The 25,365-nt window shown below is 40.2% G+C and overlaps 1 protein-coding gene across 1 annotated transcript in view; it reads left to right on the top strand.

Annotated features, from left to right (window-relative positions):
- The window catches only part of LOC126416583 (coiled-coil domain-containing protein 170), a 320,658-nt gene that overhangs the window by 253,213 nt on the left and 42,080 nt on the right, over positions 1-25,365 (top strand). Inside the window, exon 12 of the mRNA XM_050084335.1 lies at positions 17,822-17,930. Within this exon, the coding sequence (XP_049940292.1) occupies positions 17,822-17,930 (109 nt within the window). The remainder of the gene's footprint in view (positions 1-17,821; positions 17,931-25,365) is intronic.

Below are 25,365 nucleotides of genomic sequence, written 5' to 3'. Positions count from 1 at the left end.
CTCTCAAACAGACAGAAATGTGTGATTACTGCTGTCCTTGGCACATCATCCTCCACTACCAGAATCTGTGTGTATGCTTTTGCACAGTCAAAGATGCAAAGATGCTAGACACTCACATTCCCCTCAGAACATGATTATAATCTTTGAGATGTGGAACCTGATCGGGAATGGTGCAAGCATTCAGGGTGCGATAATCACCACATGGTCTCCATGCACCATTTGTCTTAGGGACGAAAGGCAGCGAGGATGACCAGGTACCACTAGATGGACATATAAGGCCTCCTGTGAGCATAGCATCAAACACAGTTTTGACGGTAGTGTATCTGCCTGGACCTAAATGTCTAGGTCTACATGACACTGGCTGCCAGCTGTGGTATTGATATAATGAATGGTGTCATGCATACCTGATGAGAGATCTCCGGAGGCCTTGTGGGTGCAAGAAACTGGTCAAGCAGTCTGGCGTAGTTGCCTGACATGGTCTGGATGAGTTTAACATCAGAGCTGGCCGCATGGCGTTGGTAACCAGTCGTTGACAACCCTGTGACCGCATCTCGGAGATGGGTGTCAGTGGTGTTGGATGGCAGGTAATTGTGGATGAGCAGGTCTGCATTGATAATTGGTTCCATGATGTCTGCTACAATGAATTTGCAGACTACGAGGTGCAGCTAGAAAAAAACCGGACTGATGCTGGAAAAAATATTTATTTACAATTATTTACAATTTCATGTTATCTCCTTCAATGTACTCTCCTCCTCGGTCTCTACACCGCTCCATACGAATTTTCCACTGTTCATAGCAATGCTGCATATCATTTTCGGTAAGTCCATACATTACTTCCGTCGCTTTTTCTTTTACTGCTTCAACAGTCTCAAACCTAGTTCCTTTCAAAGCTGACTTGACTTTAGGGAAAAGAAAAAAGTCACAGGGGGCCAAATCAGGTAAGTAGGGTGGATGATCTAAGATGGGAATGTTGTGTTTTGCCAAAAACGTCTTCACTGACAACGTACTGTGAGCTGGGGCATTGTCTTGGTGAAGGATCCATGACTTTTTTCTCCACAAATCGTTCTGTTTTCTCCGTACTCGCTCACGTAGGGTAGCCAGGACGCTAATGTAGTAATGCTAATTCACTGTTTGTCCCTCTGATACCCAATCAATGTGCACAATCCCTTTGATGTCAAAAAAAAACAATCATTGCCTTGAATTTCGATTTTGACATTCGTGCTTTTTTTTGTCGTGGAGAACCAGGAGTTTTCCAATGCATCGATTGGCGTTTAGTTTTGGGATCGTAAGTAAAAACCCACGATTCATCGCAAGTAATAACATTTTGTAAGAAGGTGGGATCACTTTCAATGTTTTCCAGGATGTCAGAACAAATCATTCTTCAGCGTTCCTTCTGTTCAATTGTGAGACACTTTGGAACCATTTTTGAACACACTTTGTTCATGTTGAAACTTTCATGAAGAATCTGCCTAACACTTTCCTTGTCAACTCCTGTTAACTCAGACACTGCTCTGATTGTTAAACGGCGATCTTGTCAAACAAGTTTACCGATTTTTTCAATGTTTGCATCGGTTTTTGCTGACAATGGTCTGCCAGTGCGAGTGTCATCACTGGTGTCTTCGCAGCCATCTTTAAATCATTTAAACCACTCAAACACTTGTGTCCGTGATAAACAATCATCACCGTACACTTGTTGTAACATTACAAACGTTTCACTTGCAGATTTTCCTAGTTTGAAACAAAATTTGATGTTAACACGCTGTTCTTTCTGTACACTCAACATTTTCCGACGCACAGACAAAACGTCAACTACTTAAAACAGACGCCACGGGCAGACTGAGTGCAGGAGGCAGATGAAACTCGAGCAGTAGGCGGAGCGAGAGTCACGTGACAGGCCACGCAACTTTCAGCCTTATTGCATTCGTTTTATTGTTTCACCAGTACTAGTCCGGTTTTTTTCTAGCCACAACTCGTATATGCAGCATAACCCCAGATCTAATTCCATGAACTGTGTACCATAAGTCAGAATGTCTGAATTCTGACAGCTTGAAGGCAGTAGCTGGGCGAAATTTGTGTGTCCTATCCCTCTCCAGAATACTCGGATTGGAGCCAGTATCTATCAAAAATTTATGGCCCAACTTTTGGTCTGTTAAGAACAATCAGATAGAGGTGCAGGTAGATGCGCCAAATTCTGCTTGCATGATAAATTAAGTTTATGGACTTGGTCTCCGAAAAGCTGATGATACCAACATATGTTGTCTGTTGACATGCCATCCTGATGTGAAGTATGGCATGCAGCGTGGCTCTGCGATTGCTGTTAGTAATTGTCCTTAGCACTGCAATAAGTGAGCAGCTTGCTCAATTGTTTGGCCAAGCCTTCAACTTTGTTAAAGCCATCATTCAGTTGTGGCTACAGTGTTGTTACCTCCAGGGATAGTCTGTCGAGTTGGGTTGCACATCTACTGAGGTACTGCCACAAATTACTGCTGAGTTGGAGTCAGAGGCAAACATGATAGCATCTTGGATATGGTCGGATGGGGCAGCTCCATCATCCAAGGACATATCCATCTGCATCACTATTGTGGCTGACATTACATCAGTGGACTTCTTTCAATGGGGCATCTCAAGGACAGGGTCTGTCAAATGCCTGTCAACGACATCAATGATTTAAAGAACTGAATTGTTACTGCCATTGCCACAGTTGATGCAAATATGTTATGCTGAGCATGGGTTGAGCTTGAATACAGACTGGATGTTATGCATGCCACCAAAGGTGCACAAGTTGAAACTGACTCAATGCCTTAAAAACTTTGAGCGATTGTATGTCACATAAGCCAAACATGGTGCGAATATCTTAATTACAAGTAGTCTGGATGTTATAGCACATCAAAGTTGTACCACATCTTTCGTGACAGCCTGTGTTTTGTGTTTTGATCTCACAGTAGGACACCAGACCTGACAGTGAGGAACTTACTCATCAGTGCTGTGATACCAAAACAATGTACGTTAGATGTATTTTTAAAAAATTCAACTACAGACCAGTCACTATTTTCTGCTTTCTCCAGAAACTGTGACAGACAGTCTTGTGGTGACCAGTACAGATCATGCATGCAACGGGTGTGATCAGCTGATCACCAGTGTCAGTCAGAGAGGTCCGAATGTTTACTGCACAGAGATCTGCCTGTGGGCTTATTCAGTACCGCAAAGGGTGTCACATGAAACTCTGTGATTTATGTTGTAGTCACTTACTCTCTTGTTATCGGGAAAAGTTCGCTGCAGTAAATGTTCTTGTTCCCTTAACACACTGCTTCTTGTGTAGATGGAAGTAAAAAGTATTGCTATGATGAAATAAGTTGTCAGTTATCGCACACATATGTAACATGCATTTTATTTGTAGTCGACATGCAGCGGTGCAAGACTTGCCTCAGTGGTGACCCCAACATGGATTACGATAACAGCACAGAATATTTCCTAGCCATGTGAGAATGACGGATGATGATGCCCGTAATATTTTGAGAATCGCTGTGTACTTGCGCCCTTATGGTTCGTGCAAGTGGAGTCGAACTTCCAATGTTCTGGAGTGAATGCAGATTCCACTAAGTTTGCACTTGCAGTTAGCCAATTGGAACGCTGATTTGCAGTGGAAGTCCAAAACATTATTACATCCCTGCTGGAGGTTTGCACATACGTCAAATTAAAAACTGAGCTCACATGCTGTGTGTCTGCTTCACAAGAGGAAAGAGTATGTGAAGTATTCACACAGGAAGACATTTGTAATAAAAAGCCTTCACAGTACTTACAACATCTACAAAGTAAAGTGGATGCGAATACAGTTCCTGACATGTTGTTCCATACCTTGAGGAGTAGCAGACTGCTGGCCTTGGAGGCCAGGGAAATGGACCACCCTTGCCAATCAAGCGACGGCACACTGAGCTTAATGCACCATGTTGTTAGAAAACGATTGTGTAATGTAAACAGCTGCAGCATATTAAGGTAATTGTTAGAATTAACTATTTTTCCTGAGAACAAAAATGGTCCCTGTCACATACCTGTTCCATCATAGTATGCATATTGGTTGTGTACCAGAGACAAACATTGTGTTTGTTTACCTTACCACACATTTGAAATATTGTTTCATCAGAAAATGCTAAGCTGTTTAGATATTTCTATCCTGCTCTAAACAGCGAAGAACATCCACAGCAAATTGCTTACATCATTGCTTGTCATCTGGTTTCAATGAGTGCAAAAGCTGCAATCAGTATGGATACATCTTTAAATGTTTCTGAAAGTCCCAGTGCACGGTTGCCCTAGGGATTTGCAGCTCCTGCGACAGCCTAGGGTGAATGTTGAAAAGCCAACCATATCCATTATGTGTCAGATTCACTTGTTCCAGGTCCTCCAGTGTGATGCTTGGCATCAGAGTTTCCTGCCTGCGTAAAATTCCTGTACCATGGCCTATTGACATCTGCGAGTGAGGTTGCTTCCTGTACCATGTTTGGAAGTTCCTTTGAACCTGCATGTCCAATTTGGTCTGAATTTTCAGCCCACACACTGAGCCTTTTCTTGAAATGTTGTCATTATGCTTCACTTTTGACAATCTGTAAAGACAAACAGAGCTTTGTGAGTCTGTCTGTAACGTAGTGTAAATGTCTTAATTAGTTTGGGTGCTGTAACACATTGAAGTTGTAGAATACCTTTTTAGACACCCTATATTAAAGCCTGTTAATGTAGTCAATGTAGCCCACCTGTGGTGACTTGTATTACTTGGTTTGTGAGCAGTGAGATTCACAAAGTGAATACCAAAATAAAGCAAGAACTGTTAGAATAGTGAAAGTTGCCATGAGCTTTAAACAAGTAAGTTCAAAGCATTTTTCCAAAGAATTCTGTGGGTAAGAGTGGCCATTATATAGAGTGTCCTGTAGCTTGAAAGGAAAGGCTTCATCAGATAACTGCAGCTATCCTCTTACTGCATGGCCACAGAATTTATAGAGCATTGGCGAGTAGCTGTCACAGTCTTGTCACATACTTACAATGCTGTTACCATTCCAATGTAGGATCAGTAACACTGTGGGTGGTGGTATGGGAAATGTGGACTCAGAGAGACAGGTGCTAACTGGACCTTCCCACTTCCCAGAGTCATACCAGTGCCTGACTGGTCAGAGATGGTGTCAACATAGATGGTTCCAGCCAGTCTACCAGATGCAGATGGAGCTGGCTCTGGTACAGTGGGTGCTGGGAGTAAACTTGTGGTTGGTGATAATTCAGCCTCCAGGGCAACCACAGCTGTGGAAAAAACCCTTCACACTCTGGGAACTACCCTGTGGGCTCCTGTGGCTAATGTTGAGGCCCGAGTTTTAAAAGACTGGTGCACCTGGGACATGGCTGTTGGTGGTGCACACCTGTGGGTGAGGTTGCAGCAGATCTAAGTTCAAAGCTGTGGGTAGACATATGGCAGAAGATCACAGTGAGGTCCAAGTAGGGGTGGGTTTTATATGTCCTATTTCAGGTGAAACTGGTTCCTGTGGGGGAACATCTGCTCTTGTCCAGTTACAACATGAAACAGCTGGTGCCACTGTGATCTACAATGTCACTTTGTGTCCACTCCTTCATCTGCCCAAGTCATAACATGAAACAGCTGGTGCCACTGTGATCTACAATGTCACCTTGTGTCCAATCCTTCATCTGCCCAAAGATATAAGCCCAAACTTGGGAGCCCACAGATTACTACGGGCTTGAACACAGACTGTGGGCTGACAAAGATGAGCCAGAAGTTCAGATAGTGTGCATAGTCTGTACCTCTGTACACTTTTGGCCTGACTGTGGCTGCTGAAGGGGGTTGTCCTGTGATGAGGAAGATTGTTGTAGCTTCTTGGACACTGACCTCATCATTTCTCTTCTCATCTGCGTCTTAAAAATCTCAGACCAATTGCTGCCCCTCTGAGTTGGATACTGGTGGTTGGGCGCATTGGTCAGATAATCGATGCTGCTATCCTGGGAGAACACCTGAAATGCAGATGGGGTGAACTGGAGACTGTTATGTGTCAGAATATGTGGGGAATACACTATATTGCAAAGCTGGTTGCAAAGGCACAATTGGTAGAGTCTGCTGTTCTTGCAGACAGCTACGTGATATAAGAGAAATTTGAACAGCAACTACATTGCTCCCTGAAATGATCTGGTGAAATCCACATGCAGCCACTGCCAAGGATGATCAAGTGTTAGCCACAGGGAAAATTGTTGTGCTGGGACTGCCTAATTTTGTGCACAAGCCTGACTTGCTATGATTGCATATTCAGTGTCTTTGTCAATTCAGGGCCAATAAATATTACAGTGTGCCTTGTATTTCATATAAGATGCCTCCCAGTGTGATGCCTGCAGAATGTGGTGACAGAGTGTGGGTAGAATGATATTCCAGTATTCTTCCTTCTCAGTAGCCAGTAGTAGAATGCTCTTAGTGCTGTTTGGTCACTGACACAAAAAAGCCAGTTGTAGAATACTCTTTGTGCTGTTCAGTCAGTGACACAAGGAAAAAAAATCCTAAATACCAGGTTAGGCAAGTGCTCTGACCATCCAAGCCGTACAGCCAATAATACACAGTGAAATAGCAGTGCTCTGTTGCTGCAGCTACTTTAAGAGCAGTTATGGAAAATTCATTTAGGGTACTCTTAATGACATTATTGAGGGGGAAAAAAAACACAATTAAAATTGGCATCTGGCCCTTAGATATGTGATATAGAGTGTCTGCATTCGTGTGGTGGGCAGTGGGGTGATAATGCATTTCATAATTGTAGTTGCTTCAAAATAGTGCCCTCCACTGCAGTCATTGCTCCATTTTGTCTGGTAGCTTATTATGGGGGCTGTGTGTCTTATAGTCCATTAGCAGATGGAATTTTGTGCCAAGCAGGAAAACATGAAACTTTTTTATACCGTAAATTATTGCTAATGCCTCTTTTTCAGTATGAGTATAACTTATCTGTGCTGCTATTAATGTTATAGATGCAAACACAGTCAGATGTTCCTGCCATTTGAAAGCTTGTGGAACAGCATGGCACGAAACAAATGTCAGTCTCTTCTCCCGAAATATCAAGACAAAAGTGTGCAACAAAAATAGACTTTTGAAGATATCACAAAATGGCTGTGTATGCTGATAGAGAATTTGATTTAGAATTCTAGTATCAAATTTTTATCAAAATTGTATGTACTGTACTCAAGTTACATTTCCCACCAATTTGGAAAATGTGGTTTCAAGAAAAACATGTTTTAACTTTTGGGTTAAATTTTTTTTGTAGTTAAGCATACCTTTAGTCAGCAATCCCTTGACCATACAGCACTCCTTCTAGATACAAAAGGAGGTCCTCCTCCATTTTCTTCACGGCCACTGTGGTCCTGCAGGCCTCTTTGCCAGCTTCTATCATCTGCTGATCTGCTTGCTCAATACACTTTTCAGCTACTTTTATCCAGAAGTTGTAACTGATTCGTCCAATCTCAAGTTCAAGCACATTCGTAATTCCTGTTAGGCCATCATTCAAGTTACATGCTACCACAATTTCCATTATGTTGAGTATTTTTTTTACTCCTTTGAAAGGTTTTTGGAGTCACTTTTAACAAATCACCTTGTAACTGGATAATGGAGTTTCTGGCAAACTTGGGATGAACACTACAATAAAGTAAATAGCCAAGAGAACATTTTAAGCCAAGAAAGAAAAAATCAAGTTTATGAAATTTTAAGATAGATTTGGATATTACCATTAGTTGTTTTTATTTTTTTTAACTACAGCTGTGGGAGTTCCCCAATGAGTTGCTGATACCAGTGTAATGAAATTTAATTCAATAAATCTATCTACTTCTGCTGTAACTGCATCTTGCTGAGTGAATGGAACTGGTCAAGAGTGATAGCAACAAGACTGAGCAGACTTTTTTTAACAAAATGTTGTTGTTGCTGGTGGCGATGGTGTTGGTGTTGTTGTTGTTATTGCAATATTTAGTCCAAAGACTTGTTTGATGCAACACTCCACTCTACTATATCCAGTGCAATCCTCTTCATCTCAGAATAACTACTGCAACCTACATCTATTTGAACCTGCTTACTGTATTCATCCTTTGATCTCCCTCTACAATTTTTACCCCGTGTAATTCCCTCCAGTACCAAACTGACAATTCCTCCATGCCTCAAGACATGTCCTATCAAATGATCTCTTCTATTAGTCAAGTTGTGCCAGTTTGAGTCAGTACCTCCTCATTAGTTATTTGATCTATCCATCAATTCTTCTACAGCATCAATTTCAAAAGCTTCCCTTCTCTTCTTATATAAACTGCTTATCCTTTGCTTTTCACTTGTGTACAACGCTATGCTCCAGATACATACCTTCAGAAAAGACTTTCTAATACTTAAATTTATGTTACACGGTAACAAATTTTCCTTTTCAGTAATTATTTTCATACTGTAACCAGTCTGCAATTTATATCTTTTACTTTTAGTGTCTCATTTCCTAATCTTATTCCTTCAGAATCACCTTATTTAATTTGACTACAATCAACTACCCTTTCTTTACTTTTGTTGATGATCATCTTATAATCTCTTGTTGGTGTTGTTGTTGTTGTTGTTGTTATTGCAATATTTAGCCCGAAGACTTGTTTGACCATTTCATTCCTTCAAACAATTCTTCCAAGGCTCTTGCTATTTTGACAGAATTACAAAGTAATCACCATACCTCAAACTTTATATTTCTTCTGCTTGAACTTTAATTCCGTCTCCAGATTTATCCTTGGTTTCCTTTACTGCTAGCTCAGTGCGCAGATTGAATAACATTTTGCATAGGCTACAACCCTGTCTCACTCCCTTAACAACTATTGTTTTGGTTCATGCCCTTATAACCTTTAAAAATACATGAGCCTGAAAATTTGAGGCTGATCTGAATGATGGCTTCAATAATTGCTTATAATATTTACACAATTTATTCATGGCTTTAAATGGAATAGTAGAAGGTATCAAATTTGATTTTGTCATTGGTTCTAAAACTAAATGCTATGAAAGCATCTAATCCAAAAATGTTAATTGGAAAATTAATGACCAAAAATGTTAGTTTATTGCATACTGAGTTGGCCCTGTAATGCAATTTTATGGCTACCAAAAGCTGCCACATCTTTTTGTGGTAACTGAAATGGTACCATGGCATATGGCAAGCCTTTCTTTTGTATCCAACAATGATTCAGATTCCCCACCCAGCCCAAGTATTGATATGGATAACAGGTCATAGACATTCAGGCTACATACTCCAACCATAGCTTTCTCCCACATGAAGTGCTGCTGCAGCAAGCATGTCACATGGAGCTGTATGCTGATGTGAGACTGCCTGTAAATACCACAATCCGACATCTGACAGTAAGTCTTGCTAGTTCACTGAAGCATTAAATATGTGCCATTTATTAGCAGAGTTCTGACCTTGCCTGATTCAGATTGCTCTCTGGATTGTTGGTATATGCTTAAGATGACTTTGCTGTGATCTGAACTTGTTTTCAGTTAGCTGTTCGCTTTCTGAACTTTGCCATCATCAATATCAGGAACCCCTTGTTTGTTCCACCAGTCGTTGCATTACTGCCAGTGTAGGGGATCATAGATTGTGTCCTACCTACACAGAATAGAACAGAGAAGCTGTTATGAAACTTTCATGCTTTGCATTTTTTCCAGTGCAGCATGTATCCTGAGTTTCTAAAGTTGCAGTCGCAACATTTGCAGCTGCAACAGCAACAGCTGCAGCAACAGTACAAAGAACAGTGGGAACTCAAGCAGCAGGAAGAGCAGCAGTGACAGCAGCAGTGCCAACGGCACTTGTAATTCTAACAGCAACAGCAGAAACTGCTTTCACAACTGCTGCAAAACCAACAAGTGTGCAGCTGCGATTTCCTCACCTCCCTCTCTGCCATAGCAGAGCAAAATTCACATGCTGCATCACATAAAACGCAGCATATGAAGTTTGCTATGTATGGACAGGTTACTCCTGTAAACGAAATTGCAAATCTGAAGATGGTTCTAGAGGAACTGAAATCGGTCATATGAATAAACATTTTTTTACAATCAAGATGGATTATAAATAACATTGGAAAAACCAGTGATTGAAGTTATGCCATCAGACATTATGTCTGTTTTTGCAAACTGTTTAATGAATATACAAACCAGCCCATTGGCTCCCCTCACTGCAGAGTGATTACATACAATGGACAGTTGATCCCACTGTAGGATCACATCATACTCCAAGCTAAGTATAAAAATGTGGCTTGGAAACTAACTCCGCCAGTAGTCAACTCAGACAACAACTAACACTTTTGGGTTAGACACTTTTGTGCTTTTTGCTTTTCAAATTCAGGACCAGGTGAGTCTAGTTTCAGTTGCAATACCAGTCACAGAACTTGATCTGTTATGTGTGCAATATAAACAACTGCTTGAACCTCCATAAGATTGTGTGACAGCATACTAGGCCCACGTATTCTTAAAATAATCAGCAGAGCTTAAGTTTTTTGAAGCTCAACCAGTGCCTTTCATGTTGTGCAAGGAAGTTATAACTGAACTAAATAGATCACAGAGTAAGGAATTATGTCTCAAGTATCATCTAGCCAGTGGGCTACACCCTTGGTTGTAGTTTTATAAAACCAAATGGATCACTTTGAATTTGTGGTAATTTTTAGTGTATTGTTAATGGTAAAGCAAATTTCATCTTTAGGAAAATTTTCTGGGGCCAGTTAATTTAAAAAGAAAGATCTCGCTGATATCTACTTTCTGTTGCCTGTAGATGATCAGATGAAACAGGTTTTAGTGAATAATGTGCAGTTCTGCATGTATCATTGTACCAGGCTGCCATTTGGGGTCACAGGTGCTCCCAAAATATTTCAGAGATACCTTGAGCAACTATCCCGAACTGTATTAATTATTTAGATTACTTGCTAATTACTGGAGCCATGCTGGAACAGCACCTGCACAACCTACAGATTTTGTTTGTTTGGCCCCATGCCCATGGTCTGTGTTTCACCTCAAGAAACGCAGTTTATTTATTTATTTATTTATTTTTTTTTTTTTTTTTTAAGCCAAGTGTAATATACTTCAAATGTGTCTTAAGTAAAGAAAAGCTCATGCCCAAACAAGATCATGAGGATGCAATCACTAAATTAAGGGCTCCTGAGAACCTCAGAGAATGAATCTTGCATAGCCAAAGTCAATTATTATGCAAGATTCATTCCCGGTGTGGCCCACATTTCCCACCTGCTTAATTATTTGGGGAAAATAGGTATTTAATTTGTGTGGTCAGAAGCATGCCAGAAAGCTTTCCTGCAACTTTAAAAGTGCTATAGGACAGACTCTTTTTAACAATATGTCATCTCTGCAGAGTTTAATAATTGCCACTGCTGCATCAAATTGTGACATTGGTGCTGTGCTGTCCTACAAATATGTTGATGGCATGAAATAGCCTATTGCTTTTGTATCTACAACATTAAACTAAGAAAGAGGGTCAGGTATCATATACCATGTCAGGAAGTTGCATGTTTACCTTTATGGTAATAAGTTTCACCTGATCACCAACTGCAAGGTCCTTATTTTGCTGTCAAAACTTCCTGATAAGACAGCGCAGTGTCTGCAGTGGTAGGCATTGTTCCTGAGTAAATATACCTACAAGCTGCATTATCAGTCCACCACACAGCATTCAAACACAGATGCACTTTCCAACTAGCCATATGGGACCAATACAGAAATTGGCAGGTTCAAAGCAGTGTATTTTTCCTTAGGTGCTAATCAGCAACACTTCCTCAACAAATTCCCAATTAGGCCCACAAAGTAATTGTGTAAACATGCCACAATCTACTATACAATGTATTGTCTGCTGTGTGGTGGGTTGACCAGAGCACCTGCCTAAGGGCACCAAGAGCTTATATTGTCTTGAAGTTTCTTTCTATTATATAACACTTCTACTCATTCCTTCTACCTTTCATTGTTTCCTTCTTTGCTTATTACTGGCTTGCCATTCCATCTCTTGATATTCATACTGCTGCTTCCCTTTTCTCCAAAAGTTCATATAATTCTGTAAACAGCATTTATCTTTCCTATGATCATGCATGCTTTTACAGCTTTACACTTTTCTTGTAACCCTTCTAGTCGATTCAAATAAATATAGCCAGCAAAAGATGGGGTAGGAGATTTTATTTTTCTGACTCATTTGTTTGGTTGGAAAGATTAGAAAACCATGTTTTTCCAACAAAATTTATTTTGGCTAAACTCTTTGTACCCAAAATACTTAACAAATTTTGAACTTTTTTACTTTTTTTTCAAAAATGTCAGTTTCTTTTGCTCCTAGTACTTTGGCATTTATTTCCTTTTTAAAAGAGTACAAAATTCTGTACAAATTTAATTACTACAACTTTTCTTGCATCCAATGCCATTGGCAGTACAGTCTGCCAAAAAATATCAACTTTTCAAATTTTGTGCAAAATGGCAAATGTCTAGTTTTTGAGCACATTTATTTCAGTTTCTGTGTACATATATTGGTACTGAACATCTCACTTTGTGGTATTCAATAACTGTGTCTGCAATCAGATGATTTATGGCTATCCATGTATTGTAATTCTTATGTCACTAGTCAAAGCTAAGCTCCAGTGCATTTCAGCCCTGACTCACGCATATTTATAAAACTGCATCCTTTAATCATTATATTATATATATTAAATCACCAGCTACAGAAAATTGAACTTATTAGCTGAAATAAGCATATCACAATAAGTAACTAATTACACTTGTATTAAGAAACCCTGCAGTTCAAATAAAACATAGGTAGCTTTATTATGATTAAAAAGGCATTAACATTTACTAACACTTTTTATTATCACTTCTGGATGCATAATGCCTCTGACTGTGTGTTTCACCCTTTGATGCACTTGACTGGGTATCACCAGAAATGCTTTGAGTAGTAGAATCGAGTGGATCCCACGTCAGCCTGTTCATCCAACAGTCAGTCAGCCACTTCCAGTTAGTTAATTTCAGTTTCTGTTTCCTCAGTAATTTCCATAAAATCTGTTTCTTCTTCACTTTCAATCAATGTAAATTCCAAGATGGAATATCAACAATATTGTGAAAAGTATAGATTGCTACTCACTTTAAAGATGACACATTGAGTTGCAGGCAGGCTCAACAAAAAGACTGTTACACACTGAGCTTTCAGTCAAAGCCTTCTTCAGAGAAGAAAACACAATCACATTCATAAAAGCAAGCACACCTCATGTATATGTGACCACTATCTCCGAATGCATTTTGCAGATACATTCTGGCCAGAGATAGTGATCATTTGTGCATGAGATTTGCTTGCTTGTGTGAATGTGTGTGTATTTTCTTTCTTGGAGAAGGATGTGGTCGAAAGCTCTGTGTGTAACAGTCTTTTCATTGTGCCTGTCTGCAACTTAATGTGTCATCTTTATGGTGAGTAGCAATCTATCCTTTTCATAATGTTCTTCTTTACATTCTTCATACAAAAATTTTGGCATGTTTTCACAGTTGAGGCCTCTACTGTTCCTGCACATGGAAGAACATTTCAAACATGTTTTTCTGCAGGAGCATACTCTGCCACAGCTCAACTTACATGAGAACCAAACAACACAAAGAACTGACTCAGGTTCTGGATTGTGGCTCATTACAACAGGCCTCAGACCATGATTACTGTGAGTCCAGCCTATTTCTCGGGAGGTTTTCAGTTTCCCATCCAATTTTAGACTTGCTGGTAACACTGTAATGAATTATTTTAAGCAACGTTCTTTTTTGGGTGGCAACCTTACAAGATACTATTTGCTTTTTGTGGCAGATTTGGTGAATAGTTACTGCCACAGATCTTCTGATGTTTGGGAACAGCTAATATCTCCACTATACAATGTGATGATAAACTGTTCTTGTGATGAAGCAAGCTGGGATATTTTTACTTCCCCTCTGGTTTTGCCATCTGCCTCCTTAAAATTCATTTTTTTTTCATTTTTGAACTAATTACCATTAACATATAATCAGCATTTTCATAAAAGAGAAAGGTTGGTCCTGAGTCTTCAAGAATATAACACCAGATCTAATTTTGTCCATAATTTTGTGTATGTAATTGATTTCCTAATTTATTTTGACCATTTGTAGTCAATACTTTCATTATAGGGCAAAATCAGTAATTGTTTCGTAACTTAAATTCTAATGTTGATTTATAAACAAATATAAATTCTGTACTAATTATAAACATTAGGAGGAACAACTAACAGTATTCTTAAAGGATCTATTTGGCTCTATTCAAAAACATGTTAGCAAAGCCAACCCTTAATTAATTCCAAAGTAATTAACAGTTTTGTCAAAAGTATTGTTTGCATAGCTATATCTGTTAATTTCACGATTTAAACAAATAATTCAGCCTAACTCTTGTAGTAGAAGAAACTGTTAAAAAGATGGAATTTTTTTATGTATTCAGTTAATTTAATGAATTAAGTTTTAATTGTAATTTCCGTAAATTTAACTTCGAACAATGTGTAGTTTCAGCCCCCATTATTGTGAGGATGTATAAGGGCCTGTTTTTTGTCACAAGACAGTCAGTCCACAGCCGAGTTTCAGACGAGAAACCTGTGTTGGTTAGAACAACAACAATACTTCAACTTAACTGTGAAATAAGTGTTATGTAATTAGACCGTGTGCTAAAACAATGACAGTGTCTACTCCATACGTACCTTGCTATTCTTCAAGAACTGTGAACTTCGTGGTTAGGTTTTTACTGCTCGTAGATGTTCAATAGTAAACTATTGTAGCAGTATGTGGAGGTTTGCCTGCAAACTATTAATGAGGCTTATGGAAAGTGAAAACAATAGTGCACTGGCCATATTAGATGTGTATATGGGGGGTTGTGAAAAGTGAAAGTAAACAACTGTGAAATGCAAATGTGTACTTGTTGGCTACATCATTTACAGAAGACAGTACTGCACTTCCACCCCCTATTTTTTCAGCTAGTATCACAACGCAGTACATCAACACCAAGGACACCAAATGAAGAAATAAAGAAAGAAGGCAATCTCTAACTGTTATTGTTTTTTACGGGTAGTGTCTGGCTTCTTGAATGTGCCAAGTGCTGAGTTTAGGTGTCACATTTCTTAATGATGTTACTAAGTTTCATTTTTCCTTGACCGAAAAAAGATGATGTTAAATCATATCCACTAACGGCATGACTGAATGGAAGATCTTCAGCGTTACACTTGTAGGATACAGTGCAAAACCACTTGTCTTCTCACTTCCTTTTCCTGGCTTTTGAAAAAATATGTTTTCGAAGTCTTGTCCTAAACCAGCCATGAACACAAGGAGGTCAACATCTTCCTCCACTATGACCACACTTCCAAAACCCTTGGTTCTTGAAATGGCAGATGTTACAGTTATAATCCTAACTTCTTGTGCCTGGTCAACCTCAATGCTACAGCCTAAAAATTCCTTTCTAAGAATTGTGATGAAGAGATTCTTGTTTTGTTAATTGTACAAAAATCTTTCCTGACGGACTTGGTTTACCATCTCTGATTCAACTACAACTTCAAGTGAAGAATGTTTTCTAGACCTTCAAATTCTCTCGGCTCTCTTTTTGCTATGTTTCTCTCCCTTGCTTGGGTACCTATCAAATACAATAGGAAATTGAGATCCAAAATGTTGCAGATAAGAAACATAACTTTGGGCTATTGATTTGAAGGAAAGATTTTGTGGCCAAGTTACTTAGTGTATAAGGTAACCTCCATCAACAGCAAAAAGGTTTATTTGGTGCATTTGAGTTCGCATCCTTCACTGGAACAAAGGTGTTGTAGAATGAAGATTTTGTTCCTTTTCGCATACCTTTTTTTGTGAGAATAGAGACACTGGAAAAGGAGAATGTTCATGTTTCAGAACGGCTTTTAATTCTTCTTCACTATGTAGTGATGTATGAATCACAATAATTGGATGCCTGGGAATCATTCCATTGTAGACAGAGGATGTAGTTCAGTTGATGTCATCTGTGAAGATATTGGGTGATGAGAGGGGAGCTCCTTTGCAGCCTGATTTTGGAGGTATGAGAGGATTGGCCAAGGGAATTCTCATTACTGCAGATGTGCCATCTATGGGTGTGGTAGGGGTGACAGCTGTCCAAATAAAGATACTGTTGATGGTTAGTGGGCTTGACATGTGTAGTGGTATGAATGGACCCATCATAGAGGTGGAGGTCAAAGTCCAGCCTGGTGGCACATTGAACCAAGGGAGACCAGATAAAGCAAATGGGAGAGAAGATGTTGAGGCTGTGGAGGAATGAGGAAAGAGTATCTTGGTCATAGGGCCAGCCCATGAAGATATCATCAGCAAATCTGAACAAAACGAGGGGTTTGGCATTTTGAGAAACTAGGTAGGTTTCCTCTAGATGGTACACGCCCATGGCTATGCTGTGGATTTGTTTGTATATCTCCCCCTGAAGAGAGAAGTAGTTATGTGTGAGGATGTAACTAGTTATATGTGTAAGGAATGAGGTGGTGGATCTACAGTTAGAAGGACAATAGGTAGTGTTTGATAGCAGCAAGGCCATGACCATGAGAGATATTTATATATCCATCAGCCCCTGTCCTACCTGCTGTGAACCACTCACATAACACATCTTCTACATCCCCAAAATCTCCCTCCCAGTGTCCCACAAAACCCAGAACCTAAACAAATCCAAAACGCTGTTGTCACTCTATCCACCAAAACCCTTGATCCCACTGAAGAATCAGTCCTGTCCAAAGGCCTCACCTTCAGCCCCACACCCAAGTTTGGTCTGACAGACTAATCAAAGACCTACTCTCCTTCTCCTGATTAATACAGTGGAAACACAGTTTTGCTACCAATTCATCCAATCAAAGCCAATTTAAATCCAATATTAAACCTTGCCTCCCCCAGTCCAGTTCACATCACCATCTTACCCATCACCCCCCCCCCCCTGTCCCACCTAACACTGCCATGTTACCTTCCAGGAATTCCTTACCTCCAACTTAGCCTCACCATCATTTTCAAGATCTCTTCCAAAGGAGTAGTCAGACAGTTGGTAGATACCTTGTATAAGGTGATCAGTTCATCGTGACAGTGAGAAGTCTGTGTGGAGATTGCAGTCCTTAGGTGAAATATTGGAAAATGGAATGATTTTAGAAGCTGGCAATACTAGCAAAATATCTGTGTTATTTACACTGGTCACTTGTGTTGAATCCCTCCAAAATAAGATTAGGGATATTGAACATATGCTAATTAATTTAGTGTTATAGATATGTTGAACCATACAGTTGGATAATTTTTTAACAAATATACCACTCCTGCTTCATAAGTCAGTCTGTTACCAGATTTGGCAATCGACATGGAATTTTTCTCTTTGCCATCACTGTTTGGAAAATATAATTAAATGAAGCCTGAAACTGCTTACATTTCTGAGCCATGAGATTCTTCATCTTGCGTGTGCACATGTAACAACTACTTTTTCCTTGAAGTAATAGCTGTAGGAGCCTGTACTTAACTACATACAAAGCAGCTTACAAAGCTTTTTTTAGGAACCCTAAAAGCTTCCTGCATCCTATCCATACCAGTCATAAATAAAATGCAGCACATATGATGGAATAAATTATTTGTTCTTTCCTAAATTCAAATGTACATGCATCAACACATTCTTTGGCAGTAATGGTACAATAAAAAGTACTCAATACCAATGTTTCATAGCAAATTTCACAGGGGAAATGAATGTATTTCATAGTGTGAATTTTTTTTCTGTGCATAACAAAACAAATGTTTCTAACTTCTTTTCAGGGTGAAGAAATTGCTGAAGCAGATAGATAAGTTGCAGTTACAGCTGGCAGAATCTCGTGCCCAGGTCAGAGACCTAAAGACACAACTTGCAGATGCAGCAGATTACAAAGTAAGCTTACTGTTGTGACCACTATGCATGGAGCCTTAGTATGTGATATATATCACTGAATTACAAATGACTGGTACTCTTTATGGCAGTGAGTTCATATGTAGTGGTCTTTCTTATTCTTCACTGGCAATTCCTCATGTTTATTCCTTGTAATTATCTGTATACGAGTCCACAGCATTGACAAGTTGGGAAAGGGGAGGGGGTGCATATGCATACTCACATAAAATGAGTCACTGTCTACAAAGAAAAAAATCTTGATGCACATAGGAAAATTGGTGGGATACACTAATGTACTGAAATGGTTGATGGGATACATTAATGTATTGAAATAGTTGTTCTTCTGCCTGCTGATATGGTGTCTGAATGAAGGTATTACACAGAGGGAGGGCAGAGGAATAGTTTCCTGTTGAAAGTAAATCCCAAATTGATATAAATTGGTATAGTACACTGGAGCATGCACAAGATTTCTGCACGTTTTTCCATACTTATTTATGATTCAAAACAGGTTATGCATATTACTTTGCCTCTTAATTTTAATCACTGTGACAAAGGAAAAGGTGATGTGGTCACTGAAGTCAGTGCCAGATAACGATAAGTTAATATTAATCTTGTGTAGATTGTGAAGTGTTGTGTATCACACAGGGATAAAAAGAGAGAGAAAAATCTGTCGTACTCAATGAGCTTCTTTTATTAACATCTCTCAAGTGTTAATGTCAGTTTTTCTGTGCATAACAGTCAGATGCCCTCTTGAACTACGAGATGAAATAGCTGTATGAATATCAAGAGCTCAGTGGCAAGTCAGCACAATGCAAAGAAAGACTGGCTGAAATGTGGAAGAAATGCATAGAAGGGCTGTATTAAGGGAAGAAACTTAAAGACAGTATTATGGAAGGGGAAGAGGAACTGGAAGTAGATGAAAAGGGGATATGATAAGATACTGCTTTCCAGATCTTCAGTGTATTAATGATGTCCACATTTGAATTCATCGAAGTATTAGATTAAAATAGAAAGAAACATTCCACACGGGAAAAATATATTAAAAACAAATATTCCATGACGTACCAAATGGGAAAGCACTGGTAGATAGACACAATAAAAAAACACACAAAATTTCAAGCTTTCGCAACCAACGGTTGCTTCGTCAGGAAAGAGGGAAGGAGAGGGAAAGATGAAAGGATGTAGGTTTTAAGGGAGAGGGTAAGGAGTCATTCCAATCCCGGGAGCGGAAAGACTTACCTTGGGGGGAAAAAAGGACAGGTATACACTCGCACACACACATATCCATCCACACATAAACAGACACAAGCAGACATATTTAAAGGCCATGGAGATAGGGGTAGCTGTAAGATGCAAAAGTGTTGGAGCTGAAGTGCTGCTTGCCCCTCTCTGCAGTTGGATGGTAGCAGTGAATAGCTGCATCCTGGCTGACATTGGCGGTAGTCACTTCAAAATGCTCTGCCATTGTCTGAGCCATGTCTCTGGGTGTTGTTTGGAGACACCACTGTTTCAGCACTGCTGTTATTGGTAAATGACTGTGTTTACCAGAAGCCCTTCTGATGGCTGCCCATATTTTTGTAGAGTAAATGGAATGGTTGGTCGATTCCAGGAATGCTTGCTGTGACCGTTTCTTGCTCTCCTTGATTACACATTGGGTATTGACTCTCACGACCCAAAATGCTGTGAGGTTTTCTGCTGTTGGGCAGTGCTTGAACTGTCGAAGAGCTGCATGCCAGTCCCAGATTGCTGAGTGGTACTCAGTGGTCCACCAAGGTACAGGACGCCTTCTAAGATGACCTGAGGACTTTGGAATGTATGAGTCAGTGGCATGATGGATCGCTCATGTAATGTGGTCCACCCATTCCTGGACACCATCATAGTGTTCAGACACAGCCAGCTGGCTGAACAGCATCCAGTTAACCCAGCTGACCCTCCATTTTGGTGGCTTCTCTTTGGGTAATGTTCCATCCAGCAGGTGAATGTGGAGTGGGAAGTGATCACTGGAATGAAGGTCGTCAGTGACTTCCCATTGAACAGAATCTGTGAGTACCAAAAGCTGAAAGAGAGGTCAGTGGTTGAGTACCCAGTAGCAGCACAGAAATGAGTGGGAGTACCTGTGCTGAGGAAGCACAGCTCATGAGATGTCACGAGACTCTCGAAAACCCAACCCCAAGAGCAAGTGGAGCTCAAGCCTCACAAGACATGATGGGCATTGAAGTCTCCCAGTAGGAGAAATGGTCGGGGGAGTTGTTCCATAAGGTCTGTGAGAGCCTCAGAGTCTATTGCACCTTGTGGAGGTAGCTACAATAAGTTAACAGTGATCCTCTGACACACCTGAATTGCTTGCAGATTATTAGCCATGGGGAGAGCAGAGGAATGGTGCGCATTGTTGACAAACACAGTGACTCCTCCCTTGTCCTTTTCCCAGTCAGCTCATCCTTGCAAAAGAGCGTACAGCCCCGTAGTACACGGGCATTGGGCACTTTAAAATGTGTTTCCTGAAAACACAAGCATGGGGGTGTTCGTGTGTTAGGAGTTGCAGTTCCTCCACATGTGTTCTCAACCCACTCTGCTATAGGACGGGAGCCACCTATCAAGGGAGTTGCACTTTCATCCTCACTTTCTGCCGGGGAGGGGAGCCCGCAATGTGTGGAGGCTCAGTCTTGTGGCAAGACGATTCCCCAGTCCAATACCAAGATCCATCACCTCTGAAGAAGATTCCAGAGAGACATTGGAGAGGATTATGTCAACATCACTGGATGGCGTACTTCCGAGTTCTTTGCCTTTGACTTTGATTTTTTTGTCTGAGGAGGCTTCAGAGCCACAACCATGGAAGTGGTAGTGGCAGCACTGGATGGTGGACAAGACTGGATCTGTTGAGGGGCAGGAAGTTCCACAATGTCAGAACTGTGACCTCTTCTGAAGTTCTGGGGGGAGGTGCAGGCTTTGAAGTAATTGCAGCAGCACAAGTGTATTGACAAACTAGCAATTTCTGTTTGTGTCGCGTCATTGGTTATTTGGACATGTCGTTTGAGAACAGAAGCAAACTAGGGAGCAAACATGAGTGGTTGCATGGCCTTATATATCTTTTTGGCTTCACCATATGGTATGTGCTTTGTCATCTTTATCTCCTGAATCTTCCATTCTTCAAGAAAGACACTGCAATCCCTACTCTGGACAGGGTAATCTCCAGAGCAGTTGACACACTTTGGAGGAGCAGAACAACCAACTCCCCTCATGAGTGGCTTTACCACATTTGCCACTAGTCGCTTCCCTCTTACAACCAAGAGTACTGTGCCTGAAGTGTTGGCATTTAAAAGAGCACACTGGGTTCAGTAAATAAGGCCATATGCTTAGGCAAAGGAAACCTGCTGTGACATGCTCTGAAAAGTTTTATACTGCTAAATGTAACTGTAAGAAAGTCTGATTTGACAAGATCACCATCCACCCTTTTCATAATGTTTTGCACATCAACAGTGCCTTCCTGGCACTACTCGGCTTTCAGTTCTTCTCAGGGAATGGCAACTAGATCCTGGTGAGTCACAACACCTTTGCTGTAATCCAAGGTGTTGTGCAGTTCAGTTTCAGTTGCATACTCCCCGAGGCCATGAGCTTTCTGGAGGTCCTTCACTTGTTAGGAACTACATTTTTCCCATATTGCAAGTGTTTGACAGATTTTAAGGTTCCAGCAATGTCCCATAAACCTTATTGTATATAGAATTGAAAAAATTTATCAAAACTATCCTCGTACCATTTAACTATTATAAACACATTTCTGATAACAAGCATGCCTTCTGTTATTAACTGGAGGACTGGCTACCACAGCTCTCTTGTTTGATCGGGTGTTAGTGGCTTCCAGCAGCCCACCTTTCCTTCTGGGAGGAGGAAGAGAAAATTTCAAAGGATCGGTCAAGGTCCCATGAGCAGCTAGGAAAACAAAAGTCCACCTAGACAGAGCCCCACATGCCTAGGTAAGCCTTGTACAACTGAGGTGCAGCAGGTTCCTGATAGCTTGCCAGCTAATGACTGCTCCATCTTAACAGCATGCAGCACACCTTGAGATTAAGGTTTTTTTTAGAGGCTTCTACTACCCTCACAATCTGGGTGGTCAAGCAACAATCTTTGTTCCCTGTGACACACAGTGTTCCCCCTAGTGCTCCACATGGTGGTCTCTGAAGCATTCCCAGAGCTTACGGTGTCAGTGGATTGGTGACATTTACCACTCCCCAGATCAGGAACTCCCAGGTTGTCAAGCCTCTACCCAAAAAATAAATGCTGAGTCCCTGAGGTCTTATAACACAGGGCTTGTAACACTTATCCTAAACACTCTGTCTGTAAGCTAGGACTGAATTTAATTGAGAATGCAAGAATATATTGTCATGAATAGTATTAATGTAAGAGTGCTATATTTGTGGAGAGATATTTGGAACTGTGAGTATGGAGGCATTGATGAATAAAAAAAATATATTGTAACACTATCACATCATGGCACCAATGGAAGTTCTGCTAGTATTATGGTTTCATTGCCACTTTTCATGTTCATTACAATTTCATATGTTGTTGTTGTTGTTGTTGTTGTTGCTGTGGTCTTCAGTCCTGAGACTGGTTTGATGCAGCTCTCCATGCTACTCTATCCTGTGCAAGCTTCATCTCCCAGTACTTACTGCAACCTACATCCTTCTGAATCTGCTTAGTGTATTCATCTCTTGGTCTCCCTCTACAATTTTTACCCTCCACGTTGGCCTCCAATGCGAAATTTGTGGTCCCCTGATGCCTCAGAACATGTCCTACCAACTGGTCCCTTCTTCTTGTCAAGTTGTGCCACAAACTCCTCTTCTCCACAAATTCTATTCAATACTTCATCATTAGTTATGTGATCTACCCATCTAATCTTCAGCATTCTTCTGTAGCACCACATTTCGAAACCTTCTATTCTCTTCTTGTCCAAACTATTTATCATCCACGTTTCACTTCCATACGTGGCTACACTCCATACAAATACTTTCAGAAACGACTTCCTGACACTTAAATCTATACTCGATGTTAACAAATTTCTCTTCTTCAGAAATGCTTTCCTTGCCATTGCCAGTCTACATTTTATGTCCTCTCTACTCTACCATCATGAGTTATTTTGCTCCCCAAATAGCAAAACTACTTTAAGTGTCTCATTTCCTAATCTAATTCCCTCAGCATCAGCCGACTTAATTCGACTACATTCCATTATCTTCGTTTTGCTTTTGTTGATGTTCATCTTATATCCTCCTTTCAAGACACTGTCCATTCTGTTCAACTGCTCTTCCAAGTCCTTTGCTGTCTCTGACAGAATTACAATGTCATCGGTGAACTTCAAAGTTTTTATTTCTTCTCCATGGATTTTAATACCTACTCTGAACTTTTGTTTCCTTTATTGCTTGCTCAATATACAGATTAAATAACATCGGGGAGAGGCTACAGCCCTATCTCACTCCCTTCCCAACCACTGCTTCCCTTTCGTGCCCCTCGGCTCTTATAACTGCCATCTGGTTTCTGTACAAATTGTAAATAGCCTTTCGCTCCCTGTATTTTACCCCTGCCACCTTTAGAATTTGAAAGAGAATATTCCAGTCAACATTGTCGAAAGCTTTCTCTAAGTCTACAAATGCTAGAAATGTAGGTTTGCCTTTCCTTAATCTTTCTTCTAAGGTAATTCGTAAGGTCAGTGTTGCCTCATGTGTTCCAACATTTCTACGGAATCCAAACTGATCTTCCCCAAGGTCGGCTTCTACCAGTTTTTCCATTCATCTGTAAAGAATTCACATTAGTATTTTGCAGCTGTGACTTATTAAACTGATATTTCAGTAATTTTCACATCTGTCAACACCTGCTTTCTTTGGGATTGGAATTATTATATTCTTCTTGAAGTCTGAGTGTATTTTGTCTGTCTGATACATCTTGCTCACCAGATGGTAGAGTTTTGTCAGGACTGGCTCTCCCAAGGCTATCAGTAGTTCTAATGGAATGTTGTCTACTCCTGGGGCCTTGTTTCGACTCAGGTCTTTCAGTGCTGTGTCAAACTCGTCACGCAGTACCTTATATCCCATTTCATCTTCATCTACATCCTCTTCCATTTCCATAATATTGTACTCAAGTACATCGCTCTTGTATAGACCCTCTATATACTCCTTCCACTTCTCTGCTTTTCCTTCTTTGCTTAGAACTGGGTTTCCATCTGAGCTCTTGGTATTCATACAAGTGGCTCTCTTTTCTCCAAAGGTCTCTTTAATTTTTCTGTAGGCAGTATCTATCTTGCCCCTAGTGAGATAAGCCTCTACATCCTTACATTTGTCCTCTAGCCATCCCTGCTTAGCCATTTTGCACTTCCTGTCGATCTCACTTTTGAGACGTTTGTATTCGTTTTTGCCTGCTTCATTTACTGCATTTTTATATTTTCTCCTTTCATCAATTAAATTCAATATATCTTCTGTTACCCAAGGATTTCTACTAACCCTTGTGTTTTTACCTACTTGATCCTCTGCTGCCTTCACTATTTCATCCCTCAAAGCTACCCATTCTTCTTCTACTGTATTTCTTTCCCCATTCCTGACAATTGTTCCCTTATGCTCTCCCTGAAACTCTGTACAACCTCTGGTTCAGTCAGTTTACCCAGGTCCCATCTCCTTAAATTACCACCTTTTTGCAGTTTCTTCAGTTTTAATCTACAGTTCATAACCAATAGATTGTGGTCAGAGCCCACATCTGCCCCTGGAAATGTCGTACAATTTAAAACCTGGTTCCTAAATTTCTGTCTTACCATTATATAATCTATCTGATACCTTCTAGTATCTCCAGGATTCTTCCATGTATACAACCTTCTTTCATGATTCTTGAACCAAGTGTTAGCTATGATTAAGTTATGCTCTGTGCAAAATTCTACCAGACAGCTTCCTCTTTCATTTCTCTCCCCCAATCCATATTCACCCACTATGTTTCCTTCTCTCCCTTTTCCTACTCTCGAATTTCAGTCACCCATGACTATTAAATTTTCATCTCCCTTCACTACCTGAATAATTTCTTTTATCTGATCATACATTTCATCAATATCTTCATCATCTCCAGAGCTAGTTGGCATATAAATTTGTACTACTGTAGTAGGCATGGGCTTCATGTCTATCTTGGCCACAATAATGCATTCACTATGCTGTTTGTAGTAGCTTACCCACATCCCTATTTTTTTATTCATTATTAAACCTACTCCTGCATTACCCCTATTTGATTTTGTATTTATAACCCTATATTCACCTGACCAAAAGTTTTGTTCCTCCTGCCACTGAAGTTCACTAATTCCCACTATATCTAACTTTAACCTATCCATTTCCCTTTTTAAATTTTCTAACCTACCTGCCCAATTAAGGGATCTGACATTCCACACTCCAATCTGTAGAATGCCAGTTTTCTTTCT

This window comes from Schistocerca serialis, chromosome 8 (assembly GCF_023864345.2).
Source record: "Schistocerca serialis cubense isolate TAMUIC-IGC-003099 chromosome 8, iqSchSeri2.2, whole genome shotgun sequence".
In the NCBI taxonomy this organism is placed as follows: domain Eukaryota; kingdom Metazoa; phylum Arthropoda; class Insecta; order Orthoptera; family Acrididae; genus Schistocerca; species Schistocerca serialis.
This window is presented reverse-complemented; position numbering and strand designations above follow the sequence as displayed.